At 45.8% G+C, this 19,364-nt stretch overlaps 1 protein-coding gene across 1 annotated transcript in view; it reads right to left on the reverse strand.

The window, feature by feature from the left end:
* The window catches only part of LOC147125295 (arrestin-C-like), a 60,447-nt gene that overhangs the window by 29,024 nt on the left and 12,059 nt on the right, over positions 1 to 19,364 (reverse strand). Inside the window, exons 6-8 of the mRNA XM_085994009.1 lie at positions 18,107 to 18,166; positions 13,819 to 13,886; positions 7,702 to 7,837 (exon numbers count right to left, since the gene is read on the reverse strand). Coding sequence (XP_085850135.1) covers positions 7,702 to 7,837; positions 13,819 to 13,886; positions 18,107 to 18,166 — 264 coding nt within the window. The remainder of the gene's footprint in view (positions 1 to 7,701; positions 7,838 to 13,818; positions 13,887 to 18,106; positions 18,167 to 19,364) is intronic.

A 19,364-nucleotide genomic window follows, 5' to 3' on the forward strand; every position in this document is an offset into this window, starting at 1 on the left:
CTCCCCCTTTCTCCAGTACAAAGCTTGGAAAAGCAGGACGCATTTTACTTCCTTTGGAGATTTCCGCATTTATTTCTTCCATCCAATCCTGTGGCATTGCCCTCACAATCTTCTCATACATGATTCCTATTGCTTTTCCTTCTACCTCCTGATCCTCCTCCCACACCATGTCCCTCACTATCGCTTCCGGCAACCAACCTGGAATCACCTCGTATAGTACATCTTTCACAGATATAATCCCAGCTTTTATAAAATCTTGATTAAATAAAACCTCTCCTTCGATGTTGACCCACCTATTCAAAAATAAGGGCTGTTCTAAAAATTCCTCAGCCCCCTTGGGCGTAAACTGCACACTTTTTAAAAATTGAGCCCAAGTCTCTACAACCCCCTTATAAAACCTAGGGAGAAGCTTAATCGATTTCAAAAACATATTATTGTATTCCATATACAATATCCCCTGCCCTCCTATCCCACTTCGTTTTTAAAAATGCTCAAAACAACTCTTCCAAAAACTTGTATTTGACTTCTGAAGAAATCTCTTCACCCATTTGATTCTAAAGGATTTTTTCTTCAAATCAGTATCTGGGAAATTGAGTCCTCCCTGATTTCTCCGTCCAATGATGGTATTGTAAGCCACCAAGGCTGGTTTCCCTTCCCATAAAAACCTCACACAAGCCTCTCGGATGGACTTTTCTGCCCACTCAGGAATATCCTCTGTTGTGTATGTACCTTTAAGAGAATAACTGGTCTCAGACTGCAGTACCGGCAGTGACCACCCCTGTATAAAAGGTGCTAGAGTGCCTCGGTTGTTTAGTTTCGTTATGGACTTCCACCTGTAAACATCTGTTTGTTTTCACTCCTGCTAGTCCATGTCTAAATCATTCACGGACTTAACACTGGCGACGAGTAAGAAACGTACTTACCTGCAACTTGGCAGCAGCTCCGACGACGTTGTTGAAGGTCGGAGCCAGAAGAAAGAAAAAAAAAGAGTCCATTGGAACTCGAGAAACGGGCGTCGGCCGTCAATCATCGGGTTCAAGGCTTTGCAGGAGCGACTTTCCAGAGCCAGGCTGGGTTCCTCAGTCCGTGGTTTCCCAGCTAATCGGGCTGGTGGCAGGTAGTGCTCTGATCCTTCCTGGGCTGCGGCGGGCTGAAGCTCGATCGGGTGGCCTTTCAACGGGGCCGGGCAGCGAGTCGGGAAGCAAAGAGAGAGAGAGAGGGTGGAGCACACAGGGCGCGGCCGGTGTTTCGAAGCTGGGCAGCATTCGGACCTCAGAAGAGGGAGGGAAGTGTCCCAGAGGGTCCGCTCCACGACGGGAAACTAATAAAAGAAAAAGAATACGCGCAAGAAACCGTGGAAAGCAGCGCTAACAACAGCGGGGAAGAAGTTCAATCACTATCTGCATGGTCAAAAATTTACTCTACTAACCGATCATCAACCTCTTGTCTCCATTTTCAACCCTCAGAAGGGCGTACCGATAATGACAGCACAACGGCTGCAGAAATGGTCCCTTTTCCTCGGGGCACACCAATATGACATCGAGTACAAAGGAACTAAACAGCATGGAAATGCTGATGGATTGTCATGTCTACCGTTGCCGACGGTGGAAGAAGAAGACCTTGCAGTGGATCCAATGGAGTTATTCCACTCGACCATAGTCAAATGTCTCCCTGTGACAAATGCAAACATAGAAAAGGAAACACGGAATGACCCGACACTATCACGGGTCTATGATTTAACGGTGAAGGGATGGCCAGTACATGGCGAACCACTGCTGCCAGCATTCTCGCCGAGAAGAGAACAGCTGTCAGTGTGCAGAGGAACCTTGATGTGTGGATCCAGAGTAGTAATTCCACCTAAGTTGACGGATAGAGTGCTCAATGAGCTTCATGAGGGTCATCTGGGTGGGGTAAAAATGAAGAGCTTAGCCAGAGCGTTTGTGTGGTGGCCGGGAATCGATAGAGAAATCGAAGAGATGACCAAGAGCTGTGCAGGATGCCAGAAGGTCCAAAACGCCCCACCACAAGCTCCTCTGCATCCATGGGAGTGGCCCTCATCTCCATGGCAAAGGGTGCACATTGATTTTGCTGGTCCCTTCATGGACTCGATGTTTTTAATTGCGGTGGATGCACATTCAAAGTGGCCAGAGGAAATAAAAATGTCCTCAACCACCACGGAAAAAACTATCACAGTTTTATGAACCATATTCGCCAGGAATGGGCTGCCTGAACAGATTTGCTCTGACAATGGACCACAGTTTGTGTCTGAAGAGTTCCGGAGGTTCTTAAAGAACAATGGTGTTAAGCATTACACATCTGCCCCCCCATATCATCCAGCCACTAATGGATTGGCCGAGAGGTTTGTCCAAACATTCAAGAAGGCTATCAAGGCAATGTGTAATGAAGATATACCCCTACAACACAAGGTGGACAACTTCTTGTTTGCCTACCGGAATGCGACACATGCGGTTACCAACCAAACTCCAGCCATGATGTTCTTCAATCGAAGACTACGATGCCACTTGGATTTGGTTAAGCCAAACGTCCGAAGAGATGTGGAGAACAGGCAGTTTCAGAATATGAATGAAAGGCCGACCAGGAGTTTTAAGATAGGTCAACCAGTTTTGGCCCGGGACTACCGCACTGAGAAATGGCAGCCAGGAACGATTTGTACACGACAAGGACCTCTCATGTATACCATGGACGTTGGGGAGAGCATTGTAAGATGCCATGCTGACCAGATTCTAGAGTCACTGGAAAACGTCAACTCCACACCACGATCTGATACACCTGGTAATGAAATCGACGTTCCAATTGCATCTACCGCAGGACCGGTAATATTGGAAGCAGATGAACCAAACAACGACATTGATTCCGACTCAACATTGCCAGAAGAACCTGTTACCCCAAAGAGGCGTTATCCAGACAGAATCAGGAAGCCTCCTCAAAGACTGAACTTATAATTGCTTAAACTTAACCACTGTATCTAGTAACAGTAATTGTGATTGTAATTCGTTATCATTTAGTTGTTAAATGAATGTTATGTACTGTTTATCCAGAAGGGGAGGAATTGTTGTGTATGTACCTTTAAGAGAATAACTGGTCTCAGACTGCAGTACCGGCAGTGACCACCCCTGTATAAAAGGTGCTAGAGAGCCTCGGTTGTTTAGTTTCGTTATGGACTTCCACCAGTAAACATCTGTTTGTTTTCACTCCTGCTAGTCTGTGTCTAAATCATTCACGGACTTATCATCCTCCACCATCAATGAGTACCATAGCTTAGATAGCAGGAGAGCAGACACCACTGTCGCTCTTCCTTGCACTTTCAACCACCTTCTTTCCCATCTTCCCAAAATCTTTTTAATTTTCATAACCTTTGATTCCCAATTTAATCGATCCACTTCTTCCCTGTCTTTCTTGCGCCCCATATGCACCCCCAAAACTTCCAAAACCTCCACCACCTTAAAGGGACATACCCCCAACCATTTCCCCCTACCCCTCCCTGCAACCAGGCATTGGGACTTACTATAATTCACTCTGGCACCTGAAGCTCTACAATATTCCTCCACTACCTCCATAGCTTTCCTCACTGACTCCCCATTTCTCAATGTTAAGTTTGTGTCATCTGCATATTGGTGTATCACCGACACCAGCCCAGAACTGGGGACCACAATCCCAACTACACCTTGTTTCTTTTGCATCATGTAACCTAATGGTTCTGCTACCAATGTGTACAGCAGTGGGGACAGGGGACAACCCTGTCTCACTGATCTCTGTATCGGAAAATACTTAGATAAAAAACCATTACATTTAACACAGCTAAATATGTTTGAATAAAAAATCCTTATCCACTGAATGAAATTTTCCTTGAAACCAAATGCTTCCAAAACCTCAATAAAAACTCATGAGAGACCCTATCAAAGGCTTTCTCTTGATTTATCTTTAATACATAAGCCTCCCTCCCACTCTCTTCCATGAGCTCTATCGCATCTCGGATTGAGACCACAGAGTCTGCGATGTCCCGGCCTATGACTCCATAGGACTGAGAGGGCCAAACTATCTCCGGTAACACCTCCTTCAAACGATTTGCCATAACCCTCGCCAAGATCTTATAATCCACATTTAATAGTGTGATGGGCCTCCAATTCTTCAGATCCCGTCTATCCCCTTTATTTTTTATAAGCTAAGCTTATGATACCTCTCCTCATAGATGGGGCCAGGCTTCCCTCAATTTTAATTTCCTTAAAAACTCCTAAGAGCAATGGACTTAAAATCTCGAAAAATTCCTTATAAAATTCTGCACTTAGTCCATCGGACCCTGGGCTTTCCCCCCCCCTTCATTCCACTTATTGCTATTTTTATTTCCGCTAATCCTACTTCTTTATCACACATGCTTCTCTCATCCTCCTTTAAACCCTTTTCAATAAAAGCAGTAACCTTCTCCATCTCCAAATTGGAAATGTCTTCTTTTGTATATAGCTCTTGATAAAAGCTGCTAGCCGCCTCCAAAATCTCCTCACTTTCATGAATGATCTTCTCCCCAACCTTCAACTCCTCAATTAACGATAATCTCTGTCGCAGCTTCTCTTGCTCTAGAAAATATCTAGTGCATCTTTCGCCCTCCAATGCATCTCTAGCCTTTGCACGGAGAATGGCCTCCTTGCATTTTTCAGCTTGCAATAATTCCCACTCTTCCTTTAGCACCCGGAACTTAGTCTCAGCTCCCTTATCCCCTCCGTCAACTGCTTTACAGACATCCGTAAACCTTTTGTTTAGATTCTCTTCTCGATGCCGGTTAGCTGCCGCCCTCTTTTTCCCATAACGTACCAAAAAAACTTTTACCTCATATTTGAAATTGTCCCACCAAACTCTTCTTTCTTTCAAGGACAAAAGTTCCTTCCGAGCATTCTTTATTATTTTTATAATCCCTTCTTTATAAGCACTTTCCTTCAGGTATTGATTGTTTAAAATCCACACCCCTGAACCAATCTTAACTCTGCTGTTCCTAATTCCAAGAACCAAAGCCGAGTGATCACTAAAAAATACTTTTTTATAATAAATCTCCATCACCTCCGAACTTAACCCTTCCCGCATTAACACAAAATCTATTCGGCTCTGTTTTAAAACATCACCCACCCAACCTGCTCTGGAGAACTCCCTTTTTATGGGGTTCCGGTCCCTCCATAAGTCTCTCAAATTTAAATTTGCCATCATTTTTATAATCATCCCTCTGGAGTTATCATCCTTAAAGGTCATCTGGGCTGAAATGTCCATCCGAGATAAAAATACATTAAAATCCCCCACTATACAAGGATTTTCCACCTCTGCCACTTCAGTGAATAACCCCAAAAAAACTCACGATGCTTGCAATGGTCGTTTGGTGCATAGATATTAAAGAGATCGCAATTAAATCCCTCCAATTTTACCCTTAGCCATAAAAATCTCCCCTCAGTGTCCTTGTCCACCAAGGCAACGTTCTCTTCTATGGACGGACTCACCAAAACAGCCACCCCTCTACGGTTATTGTTTGCACAACTTGCAATCACCTCTCCCTTCCAAACCTTCTGAACTCTTTCTAGAATATCCTCATCCCAAAAGGTTTCTTGCAGACACAAGTCCGTGCCTTTAAAACCCTGCAACAACTGCTGCAATTTCTTCTCACCCCTCAGTCCGTTCACATTGATCGAGACCAATGTAATCATGGCTCCAAAGAAGGGAAGTATGCTCAATAATCTCCCCATCATTTAATCTCAGGCTCTTCCCTCCTCTCATGCTCCTTCTCAACTTTTCGGGCAGCTGTTGCTTTTTCCTGCAGCCTCCGGCTCTTTTTCCCCTCCTGTTTGACCCCTCCCTGCTGTTTCAGCCTCTTCCTTGCCTTAAGTTTGGACCCAGGAGCTGCCCTTTCTCCCCCCTTCTGCCCCTCACTAACCTTTCCCTTTCCACATGATGCCACCCCATCCCCAACTTCCATGTCTCTGTCCCCCTCTAATTCCTCACACTCAAGCTCTTCTGCAACCCCCTGTGCCTGCTCCCCGTCAGATACATAATCCTGCTCCCCGTCAGATACTTCATCTCCCATTGAGAGTCTTCCTGCTATCGCAGTTTCTCCCACTGTGCCGCCCCCTTCGACCACGTCTCTACTTCTGACCCTTGCACCTTGTTCCCTCACTCCATGGGACAATGGCGCACCTAAATTGTTCACTTCTGACGTCTCTATCTCGCCAATCCCATTCTGCTGTCCCTTTAAGGTTCCTGCCTCTTGCACCCTCTCCCCACCCTGCCCCCTCCCGCTCACCAAAATATCCGACTCCCTGCCTCTCCCCGGAGCACTCACTTCCACCACACACCCCGCTCCTGCCTCCTCTCCCCCCACAGACACCAGACTCCCCAGGAGGAGCTGAACTGCGCTAAGGCTTGAGTCTGCACTCGACCCTTGCTGCCCGCTGCTGTCTTTGTTCCCCTCCATAGCACTCGCCGTGCATTCCGCCATCTCCATCTCCATCTCGATCTCCGCTCCGCCAACCTCTGCCTCTTCCTGTGCACCTTTTTCCTTCATTTTACCGGCTGTGTCCTCCGACTGCACCGCACCTCCGGCCATTCCACACTCCTCTCCTGCTCCTTCTCCCATCTCCTCATCACTCATTTCGCTCCCTTCTGCCACACACTCACAGCGGGTGGGGCCTTTGCGACACACCCCACAGCTCTCCGCCTTGCAGCTCCGCGCGATATGTCCTGACTCACCACAATTGTAACAATACAAATCAGGACAGTTTCTTACGAGATGGTCATGCCCCAGACAATAGTAACACACCTTTACTTGGTTATCGTGCTGCACACGAAAGTACTGTACTCCTTCCAGTGTCTCGAACTTCATACTGTAAGGCAAAGACCTCACCCCCTCTGGGAACCGCACCTTTACATACCGGGTTCCGTCTGCTACCCGTGTTCCCGGATAGTACCTCCTCTTTATTTCGGAACAGATTTTAATGTCCCATGACTCCAACTTTTTGCTCAGCACTTCGTCCTCGATGTACACAGGCAAGTTCAAAAATGAAACCACCACCTCCTCTGAATATAGCAGAGTCACCTCCAAAGATTTCTCCCAAACTTTCAGACTGATCAGCAGTTTTTCCACCTCCTCACGGCCACTGACCGTCACCTCAAATCCCACATTTGGTTTTGGTCGGCAGGCAAAACAGCTTCCCTCACCACAGTCCTCATGAACTGCCTGGGTTATATCCCAGGCTCGAATCTTCTTATCTTCACATTGCACCACCACCGTATTTTCTTTACCAAACCTCCTGAGGTCCCGGCCCAAATCTTTGGGCCTTTTTCTCCCCTTTCCACCACAGTTTCTTCCCTAATAAAATTCCTCTCGGGATTATTGTCCTCTGAGGGGCCCGGCACTCTAGACCCCTCAGCAGCCATCTGGCTGTTTTTTGTGGGCCAAAAAGGCCCTAAAACCTGAAAACAACACCCCAAAACCCTCCACCAACTTTTTACAAAACTTCCTCCAACACCCAGCTGCAATTAGGCAACCAGTCACACCTGGCTCACTCCTAACCACTCCCACCTAGAGAGTGCTACCCACTGAGCCACAGCTGACACTTTAAGGTAGCCACCCTGAGGTGTAATTGAAATGACTTTGGTGCCATCCAGGCAGCTGGCATTATCTCGGGCTAAGAGGTGATCGGAACTGACCTCTTTGCCAAGTGATGCCTCCAGTTGCAGTGGTTTGTCTGACATGAGGAACTGCCGAGTGGTTTCCGCTTTGGGCTGAACCTTGCTTTCCGCTGGTGCGTACTGTATCTTGCGGATAATCAGCTTCACTGAATTCCTGTCATGCAAAACAAAATGACTCATCAATTACAACTTGCCTCAGAAAATTAACATTACGTTTAATCCACACTCACTGAGGTGAATAAAATGTGAACTATAAGGCACCTCGAACTGTGTATTAATCATTGTTATTTAGTTTTTGAAGTTCCTCCCAGCCTATAATTTTCTCTGCTCCTTTCCAAAGACGCCAACTGTTGGTAGGGTACAGTTTAAAGGTCTCCGGTACTTTGCGCAAGTGGTCATTCTTCATGTATGAGCCTAGATAGTGAGGGGTCGATGATAACTCTACTTGTCTATTGTCCCACTCCCTGTGGCACTTCCCTTTCATTGTCCCCATCCCTTTAAATCCGATTTTCCTCTCCTACCAGTGGTGTTATTCCTAGACCCACTGAGGTTTCACCTGGAGTTGTGAATAATTATGAAAATGAGGTTAGACTGGAAAATTGAGAGCTATCGATTTTCAGGCGAGGTTTAAAGTAGTGCAAACCCAATTGGAACTGATTCACACCTGAAGATGAAAATCGGCATTCCCCCTATGTGAAGAAGGAGATTTAATAAAATATTGTTATTCAAATCTATCGCTGTCAATCTGCTATTTATTTATTTATTTACCTCCCCCTCTTGAAGGATTAAAGGGGAAGTGGCAGCATGAATACAAAATTGGCTAAGAGACAGAAAGCAGAGTAGCGGCGAACGGTTGTTTTTCAGATGGGAGAGAAGTATACAGTGGTGTCCCCTGGGGTCGGTATTAGGACCAATGCTTTATTTAATATATATTAATGACCTAGACTTGCGTATACAGGGCATCATTTCAATGTTTGCAGATGACACGAAACTCGGAAGTGAGGAGGGTAGTAACAGACTTCAGGAGGACATAGGCTAGTGAAACAAGGGAAATTAGGGATAGCATAAGATCCAAGGAGAAGACATATAAATTGGCCAGAAAAAGCAGCAAACCTGAGGATTGGGAGCAGTTTAGGATTCAGCAAAGGAGGACAAAGGGATTAATTAAGAGGGGGAAAATAGAGTATGAGAGTAAGCTTGCAGGGAACATAAAAACTGACTGTAAAAGCTTTTATTGATATGTGAAGAGAAAAAGATTGGTGAAGTCAAGCGTAGGTCCATTGCAAAATAACAACAGAAAATGCTGGAAAAGCTCAGCAGGTCAGGCAACATCCGTGGAGAGAAATTAGTCCTAATCTGAGCTGTCTTTTGTCTCCACTGTCCTATTACCATCTCATCTCGTTTTGAATACCTCTTTACTTCTTTTGTTCTATCGCAGCCCTGCCTTCGATCTATTTTATTTCCTTTCCAGTTTTGAAACAGGGTTTCGACCCGAAACGTTGACTTTAATTGCTCTCCACGGATGTTGCCTGACCTGCTGAGTTTTTCCAACATTTTCTGTTGTTATTTCAGATTTCCAGCATCTGCAGTATTTTGCTATCGTAGGTCCCTTGCAGTCAGAATCAGGGGAGTTTATAATGGGGAACAAAGAAATGGCTGACCAATTAAATATATACTTTGGTTCTGTCTTCACAAAGGAGGACACAAATAACCTCCCAGAGATGTCGGGGAGCATAGGGTCTAATGAGAGGGAGGAACTGAAAGAAATCAGTATTTGTAGGGAAATGGTGTTAGGGAAATTGACGGGATTGAAGGCCGATAAATCCCCAGGGCCTGATAATCTACATCCTAGGGTACTTAAGGAAGTGGCCCTAGAAATAGTAGATGCATTGCTGGTCATCCTCCAAAATTCGATAGACTCTGGAACAGTTCACATGGATTGGAGGGTAGCTAATGTTACCCCACTATTCAAAAAAGGTGGTAGAGAGAAAACGGGGAATTACAGACCGGTAAGCCTGACATCAGTAGTGGGGAAAATGCTAGAGTCCATTATAAAAGATGTAATAGCAGAGCACTTGGAAAACAGTGACAGGATCGGACAAAGTCAACATGGATTTACAAAAGGTAAATCGTGCTTGACTAATCTACTGGAATTTTTTGAGGATGTAACTGGTAGAATAGATAAGGGAGAACCAGTGGATGTGGTGTATTTGGACTTTCAGAAGGCTTTCGATAAGGTCCCGCATAAGAGATTAGCGTGTAAAGTTAAGGCACATGGGATTGGGGGCAAGTTACTGAATTGGATAAAGAACTGGTTGGCAGACAGGAAGCAAAGAGTTGGAATAAACGGGTCTTTTTCCGAGTGGCAGGCAGTGACTAGTGGGGTACCGCAGGGTTCGGTCCTAGGACCCCAGCTATTCACAATATATATAAATGATCTAGACGAGGGAACTAGATGTAATGTCTCCAAGTTTGCAGACGACACTAAGCTGGGTGGGCATGTGTGCTGTGAGGAGAATGCAGAGAAACTCCAGTATGATTTGGACAGGTTGGGTGATTGGGCAGAAGCATGGCAGATGCAGTATAATGTGGATAAATGCGAGGTTATCCATTTTGGTGGCAAAAACAGGAAGGCAGATTATTATCTGAACGGCAATAGATTGGGAGAAGGGAAAGTGCAACGAGACCTGGGTGTCCTTGTGCACCAGTCACTGAAGGTAAGCATGCAGGTGCAGCAGGTGGTTAAGAAGGCAAATGGTATGTTGTCCTTCATAGCGAGAGGATTCGAGTACCAGACCAAGGATGTCTTGCTGCAGTTGTACAGGGCCTTGGTGAGACCACACCTTGAGTATTGTGTGCAGTTTTGGTCGCCTTATCTGAGGAAGGATGTTCTTGCCATGGAAGGAGTGCAGCGAAGATTCACCAGACTGATACCTGGGATGGCAGGAATGACGTATGAGGAGAGATTGGGTCGATTGGGCTTATACTCGCTGGAGTTTAGAAGAATGAGAGGGGATCTCATTGAAACTTATAAAATTCTAACAGGACTGGACAGACTAGCTGCAGAAGGATGTTCCCGATGACGGGGGAGTCCAGAACCAGGGGTCACAGTCTAAGGATAAGGGGTAAGCCATTTAGGACTGAGATGAGGAGCAATTTCTTCACCCAGAGAGTGGTGAACCTGTGGAATTTTCTACCACAGAAGGCAGTTGAGGCCAATTCATTAAATATATTCAAGAAGGAGTTGGATATATTTCTTAAGGCTAAAGGGATCAAGGGATATGGGGAGAAGGCAGGGACAGGGTCCTGAAATTGGATGATCAGCCATGATCTCATTGAATGGCGGAGCAGGCTCGAGGGGTCGAATGGCCTACTCCTGCTCCTATCTTCTATTGTTTCTATGTTTCTGTGTTATTTTTCAGATGGGAGAGAAGTATACAGTGGTGTCCCCTGGGGTCTGTATTAGGACCAATGCTTTTTTTGATGTATATTAAATGACCTAGACTTGGGTATACAGGGCATCATTTCAAAGTTTGCAGATGACACGAAACTCGGAAGTGAGGAGGGTAGTAACAGACTTCAGGAGGACATAGGCTAGTGAAATGGGCAGACACATGGCAGATTCAATTTAACGCAGAGAAATGCGAAGTGATACATTTTGGTTGGAAGAATGAGGAGAGGCAACATAAACAAAATGTTACAATTTTGAAGGGGGTTCAGGAGCAGAGAGACCTGTGTATATGTACACAAATCTCTGAAGATTTAAGAAGGTTGTTCAAAAAGCACACGGTAACCTTGGATTTATAAACAAAGGCATAAAGTACAAGAGCAAGGAAGTTATGCTAAACCTTTATAAATCACTGGTTAGGCCTCAGCTGGAGCACTGTGTTCAATTCTGGGCACCAGACTTTAGGAAGTATGTCAAGGCCTTAGAGAGGATGCAGAGGAGATTTACTAGAATGGTGGAGAGACTGGAGAAGCTGGGGTTGTTCTCCTTAGAACAGAGAAGGTTAAGGGGAGATTTAATAGAAGCATTCAAAATTATGAAGGGGTTTGCTAGAGTAAATGAGGAGAAACTGCTTCCACTGGCAGGAGGGTCGGTAACCAGAGGACACAGATTTAAGGTCATTGGCAAAAGAACCAGAGGGGAGATGAGGAGAATTTTTTTACGCAGCGAGTTGTTATGATCCGGAATGCGCTGCCTGAAAGGGCGGTGGAAGCAGATTCACTAACTTTCAAAAGGGAATTGGATAAATTCTTGAAAGGGAACATTTTTCAGGGCTATGGGGAAAGGGCAGGGCAGTGGGACTAATTGGATAGCACTTTCAGAGAGTCGGCATGGCATGATGGGCCGAATGGCCTCTTTCTATGCTGTACCATTCTATGGTTCGATGATTCTTGAGATAATCTTCCTAGTTCACACAGTTTAGGACGTCATTAGATTTAATTCCATTCCCATGAAGGCTCCACAATTGAAATGTCAACTCGACTGTTGTCTGCATTGAAGGCAAGCTGTGACTGGGAAGCTTCTGAAGGAGCTTGCTGTTAATCAGCCATCCACACCTCATGCTGGCGCAGTCTCCTTTGGGAAGAGGAACCTTCACCAACAACATTTGCCAAAGTCAGTGCCAAACTGCTGCCTCTCTTTGCAGATGTGGGTGTGGGTGTGGGAGAGAGGGCAGCCTGGCCTGCCTGGCAATCCCTCCACAGCTCCTCCTCGTCCTCCAAACATCAGAGGGTCCCTAGTGGCAAACCCACTGGTGCCAATAAATGGAACTCGGGGCACAATCAAAATCAAAAGCAACTGGCCCAAAGGCTCAGGAAAATCTAAGTGCCAGCTGGGAAAAAAGTAAAAACAAAAATAGAAGAGCCGTTAACAGGCCTGAAGCACTGAGCTGAAATTCTGTGGGACTTTTCAAGGCATTCTCCCATCTGCAGGTCTGCCCGAGGCTCACTTCCCATCAAGTTTTCATGGGCGTGTTGGGAACTTGGGGGAAAAATTGGGTTGCTTTGCGCCTCCCGTTATAACAGGGCGCAAAGCAACTAGCGCCCGGGTGCGGCGCCGCCCACGTGCCCGTGAAATTCAGCAGGGGGGTAGCGGCGGCACTAACTGGTAGCGTCCCGCGGCGCTGCGTCACTGGTGATGACGTCATCGCTGTGCGCAGCGCCCCGCTCGTGCCCTGGCCGCGATCTTCGGGAACGCCCCCTGACTTACCGCTGGACGCTATGTCCGACGGGGTCAGGGGGTTCTACCTGCGGCCGGGGCGGCACAATTTAAAGGCGAGGTGCGGGGCGGCCATTTTTGTTGCTGGCTGTCTGCCAGCACCTGCTTGCGCTCCCGTTCCCGGCCTCCTGAACGGCCCCTCCCGCGGGGCCCAGCGGGCTTAGCAGGCCAATTAAGGGAAAGCCGGTGACAGAGAATGTCAGCGTATGACGTTTCATCTGTCAAGATTTTTTGACAGATGAATTGTCATCGGGTGACAGCTCTGTGAAGCTGTCAAACTCTGACAATCTGTCTTCTAAGTTGAGTCCTTTACTGAAGACTCAATTAGAAAGTCTTCCTGAGCAGAAAGCAGAAGGCTGCTGCATTTAAGAATACAGCGGCCATTCTGCTTTCTCTGCCGGTGAGATGAGGCAGCTCTGCAGCCTAAAGAAATGAAGCCTGGAGGAAGAAGCAAAGGTAAGTAATCTTATTAAAACACTTTACACACACCTCACACACTTACCTCTCCACACTTGCACTCATCACTCACCTGCACTTTCAGACATCTCAGCCCCTCCGACCCCCTCAGACCCACGGTTCACCTCGCTGACCCTGGCGAGGTTCAGAGCTGTCGGAAAGCCCACACTTCAGGGCTCAAAATAGGAATTAGCAAAAAAAACTGCCTGTTAACTACCTGTTAACAGGCAGTTAATTGGCACTAATCCCCTTCCTGCCTCGAGGAGACAGGACCCGGCGCGGGTCGGGTACCCGCCTCCTGGGAAGATGGCATGGAGGCGGGTTGGGAGTGGGATGGGTACCCGCTCCCAGATTCTGCCATTTTCCCGGCAGTCCCGCCTCCATACCCGCCTCCCCAGGGCTGGCAAGATCGCCCCCCATGGTGTCACTTGTTTGGAAGGTGAAAGTGCCTTTACCTTTTGTGAATCTTTTCCTCTGGGTTATCTGCACAGAATCCTTTCACCTCAAAGTCTACACCGCACGCCTGTACCAGAAGCAAGAAACATATATTTTAGTTAAAGCAAAATGGGAGAAGGGTAAGTCATCAAACTAAATTCAGTGTTTTAAAGGGCTAGTGTCCTTCACAAAAAAAGCTGTTAAGCAAAGTGTGTTTCACACGAGTTGCAAATCAGTGACAGGTTATCACAATAATGACAACTGCATCAAAAATGCCACTGTGTTACTTGATGACCTTTCCCTGTCCTCAAGACATGTGGCAATTACACTTTAACATTTTTGGTCGTATGGGATACTTTCCCCACCCAAAATTGTAGGAAATCAACAGTAAACAGTTCCATTTCAGTAAAGACACAACATTTAAAGGGACATTGGGCTAGATCTTGACTTTGTGCGGGAGTGTAAAACGGGTGAGAGCGAGCCGGCCGCCCGTTTTACATCTCTCTCCGATTTTTATTTCCACTGACTTCAACGGAAATCAGGAGGGATGTAGAACGGGCTGGCAACTCGCTATCACTACCGCATAAAGTCAAGATCTACCCCCTGTCCATTTGCTTCCCGCTCCCCCCCGACCCCCCCGACCCACGTGAGGACTTCACTATTGTTCTTGCTACAATAATGGAAAACAATTGCTTTTTTTTATCTTGAACTATTAAAAAAAAAACTCCGATTTCTGTGATACTGGAATTATTATCTGATACCCTAAGCTGCCTTACTCTAGTTTGCAGATATCAATATGCATGGCACACCACGTGGCCGAGGTTTATCTTTGAGGGAGCGTGTTGTCATTTGCAAACTGTGCTGAGCTCTGAACCGCAGTTTGGATTATTCTGTACCGCAGTGCTTTGCGCCACATAACAACTAATGCTGAGCACATTTAAAATGCGTTTTTGTACCTGGGCAGAATTCTAAAGAAGCTTTGGGGAGATGGCTGGGGGCACGGGATCATGTCTCTGGCAGACAAGCACAATTGCTTTGAAAAACTATTATTTTAACTACTTGCCACGAATAGGTTCCTTGTTTGTGGCAGGAACCTTTCCTGTCACCTGTTTACTGTGCTACAATGGTCCCTGCCCCACCTCCTCCATAACGAGGTGCACTTGGCAGAATAGGAGGCAGGGTTAGTTCATTTATTTGCATTTCAGCAACAAAATAAAATCCTGCTGGGTATAATATATCATACAAACATACTTTTTATTCAATGCAGGCAGGCCAACACCTGCTCTGAACGCTCCCAGACAGTAAAGCTTTCAATGCTGCCACCATTCTGTCACTCAAAGCCAAAAAATATGCCTACTTCAAGGCAGAAGAAACAAACGCAGAGAATTAATGTTCACTCCCTTTAAAGTGACACGATCCGCTTTTACTACCATCCATACATAACAGGTTGTTATTTTTCTGACCAGCAGGTGGTGCTGTTGCTCTTTGTGAATAACTCAGTTGACCCGTTCACTGTGAAGGATTGTGCTCCTATGGAAGATTCTTACTTTCCTTGCTGCCAGATACATAGAAACATAGAAGATAGGAGCAGGAGTAGGCCATTCGGCCCCTCGAGCCTGCTCCGCCATACAATGCGATCATGGCTGATCATCCAAATTCAGTACCTGGTCCCTGCTTTCTCCCCATACCCCTTGATCCCTTTAGCCTTAAGAAATATATCCAACTCCTTCTTGAATATATTTAATGAATTGGCACTACTGCCTTCTGTGGCAGAGAATTCCACAGGTTCACCACTCTCTGGGTGAAGAAATTCTTCCTCATTTCAGTCCTAAATGGCTTACCCCTTATCCTTAGACTATGACCCCTGGTTCTGGACTCCCCGGCCATCGGGAACATCCTTCCTGCATCTAGTCTGTCCAGGCCTGACAGAATTTTATAGGTTTCGATGAGATGCCCTCTCAATCTTCTAAACTCCAGTGAGTATAAGCCCAACCGACACAATCTCTCCTCATACGTCACTCCTGCCATCCCAGGTACCAGTCTGGTGAATCTTCGCTGCACTCCTTCCATGGCAAGAACATCCTTTCTCAGATAAGACGACCAAAACTGCACACAATACTCAAGGTGCGGTCTCACCAAGGCCCTGTACAACTGCAGCAAGACATCCTTGTTCCTGTACTCGAACCCTCTTGCTACGAAGGCCAACATACCATTTGTCTTCTTAACTGCCTGCTGCACCTACATGCTTACCTTCAGCGACTGGTGCACAAGAACACCCAGGTCTCTTTGCACTTCCCCTTCTCCCAATCTATTGCCATTCAAATAATAATCTGCCTTCCTGTTTTTGCCACCAAAGTGGATAACCTCACATTTATCCACATTATAGTGCATTTGCCATGTTTCTGCCCAATCACCCAACCTGCCCAAATCGTACTGGAGTTTCACGACATCCTCCTCACAGCATACTCTCCCACCCAGCATTGTGTCGTCTGCAAATTTGGAGATACTACATCCAATTCCCTCGTCCAGATCATTAATATATATTGTGAACAGCTGGGGTCCTAGGACCGATCCTTGCGGTACCCCACTAGTCACTGCCTGCCACTCGGAAAACGACCCGTTTATTCCAACTCTTTGCTTTCTATCTGCCAACCATTTCTCTATCCAAGTTAATACCTTGCCACCAATCTCATGTGCCTTAATTTTGCATGCTAATCTCTTATGTGGGACCTTATTGAAAGCCTTCTGAAAGTCCAAATACACCACATCCACTGGTTCTCCCTTATCTATTTTACCAGTTACATCCTCAAAAAATTCCAGTAGATTAGTCAAGCACGATTTACCTTTTGTAAATCCATGTTGACTTTGTCTGATCCTGTCACTGCTTTCCAAGTGCTCTGCTATTACATCTTTTATAAAGGACTCTAGCATTTTCCCCACTACCGATGTCAGGCTTACCGGTCTATAATTCCCTGCTTTTTCTCTACCACCTTTTTTGAATAGTGGGGTAACATTAGCTACCCTCCAATCCATGGGTACTGTTCCAGAGTCTATCGAGCTCTGGAAGATGACCAGCAATGCATCTACTATCTCCAGGGCCACTTCCTTAAGTACCAGGATGTAGATTATCAGGCCCTGGGGATTTATCGGCCTTCAATCCTGTCAACTTCCCCAAAACCATTTCCCTACAAATACTGATTTCTTTCAGTTCCTCCCTCTCATTAGTCCCTATGTTCCCCGACATCTCTGGGAGGTTATTTGTGTCCTCTTTTGTGAAGACAGAACCAAAATATGTATTTTATTGGTCAGCCATTTCTTTGTTCCCCATTATAAATTCCCCTGATTCTGACTGTAAGGGACCTACGCTTGACTTCACCAATCTTTTTCCCTTCACATATCTATAAAAGCTTTTACAGTCAGTTTTTATGTTCCCTGCAAGCTTACTTTCATAATCTATTTTCCCCCTCTTAATTAATCCCTTTGTCCTCCTTTGCTGAATCCTAAACTGCTCCCAATCCTCAGGTTTGCTGCTTTTTTTGGTCAATTTATATGTCCTCTCTTTGGATCTTATGTTATCCCTAATTTCCCTTGTTAGCCACGGTTGAGTCACCTTTTTTGGTTTATTTTTATGCCAAAGTGGGATAAACAAATTCTGTAGTTCATCCATGCGATGAGCTGAGGTAAGGGCGGAGACGGGCGATGTTACAGAGGTGGAAATAGGCAGACTTAGTTATGGCGTGAATATGTGGTCGGAAGCTCATTTTGGGGTCAGATATGACACCAAGGTTGCAAACAGTGTGATTCAGCCTCAGACAGATGTTAGGGAGAGGGATGGAGTCAGTGGCTAGGGGGACAAAGTTTGTGGCGGGACCGAAGACAATGGCTTTGGTCTTCCCAATATTTCATTGGAGAACATTTCTGCTCATCCAGTACTGCTGGAGGCCTGCTCAAAAGCACGACCCAGGAGGAACCGAGACCCGAGACCCGACCTGCCGGCCAACTCAGTGAGGGATCTGGCCGCCTTGCCACCCTCCCCACAACCGCCGAGCTGTGGCGGAGCGCCCGTTTGGTACCTGCGGTCCAAGGAGGCCCGAAACGATCACGGTCCGGGCCTGCCGGATGTTGGCGTTGAGCAGGAGGTGCGGCCACTCCGCGAACATGGCGCCTACTCCAGGTGGCAGTTGAGGATCGGCCCCATTCTTCATCCCCCTCCCCACCCACCCCACGTTTCTTCATCCTCAACGGGACAAATACTTATTCTGTCCAATCTGCCTACCGACGTTGATGCGGCGCAAGAGGCGTCATTACCTTTCCATGGTCTTCTGGTCCTGGCTGCAGGGTGACTGAGCAGGGCAGGTTTGGAGGAATCTGTAAAGATATTAATTATTTCAATGCAAAATAAATTACAATACAACCTTAGCGATACAATCCTTGGGATCACAGAGAGCTCATTTTCATTGACACCATTTTGTGACGCCAAAGACCATTGAAAAAAAACCCTCTTACGAGCCATCATAAGGGGAGATTTACAGAGCTGAATTTGTCCCCATCAGAGAAAAGAAGATTAAAATGCTGAGAGACTTAGATAATGTGGATATAAGTAGCTCATTTTACTTGGATTATTAACAGGCCTTAAGTAAGACCATGAGTCACAATGAACCTTGCAGAGGATATGTAGCAAGGTGAAGCTGAGGCAATTAACTCCTTTAAAAATGATCTGCTTAAATATCTAGTTAGATTAGGTTATAGGTATTGGGGGGGTTATAGTTAATACACAGGAGGACTGCGACAGATTACAGGTAGCCATGAATAAACTTGCAGAATGGACGTGTAATTGGCAAATGAACTATGTGACCAGGATACACAAATCACCAAAAGTAGTGATGCAGGTTAATAAAAGGCCATAAAAATAGCAAACAAACCACTTCTAGAGTGATAGAATTGAAAAGCAGAGAAGTTATGTTAAACGTGTGTAGATACAGTAATGTACAGCACTGTATGAACTTAGGAGGAATGATGATAAGTAACATGAAAAAGACCACTTGGCCCATCAAGTTCATTATTCCACAGTCGACCCTATCATAGACTCTACATCACCCATTTAATCTCCTGGGGAGACTGTATAAATACTCCCTGGTCCCAACTGTTACCAAACAAAATTCAGAATATTCACCTGAAAAGCATGTTGTTCTGCAGAAATAACGTTGTATTAAATGCTTTATTCAGAGTCACAACGGTTTCAGAGTTACAGATACCTTTCAGTTCAAAGTTGTCTGTAATTTTATGGTTTTACTATAAACAACATTTTTTTAAACCATGGCCACCACCTGTAAATTTGCATTATATAAAATAACATTTAAAATAATAAAATGGCCTACTCTTGTTCCTATGTTCCAGCAACAGTTAGAGTTTGCTTCAGGGTCAAAGGTTAGAGTTTGCTTCAAGGTCAAAGTTGAGATAAGAACAGAGAAATACATAGAGGGTAATTTTAAACCCCATGGACAGGTGGGCTGGGGTTGGGAAGGTAAAAATTAAAAAAAATTCTTAAACCCGACCCCAACCCCCC

Source organism: Somniosus microcephalus, chromosome 1 (genome assembly GCF_052327205.1).
Source record: "Somniosus microcephalus isolate GS21.2 chromosome 1, FLI_Smic_1.0, whole genome shotgun sequence".
NCBI lineage: Eukaryota > Metazoa > Chordata > Chondrichthyes > Squaliformes > Somniosidae > Somniosus > Somniosus microcephalus.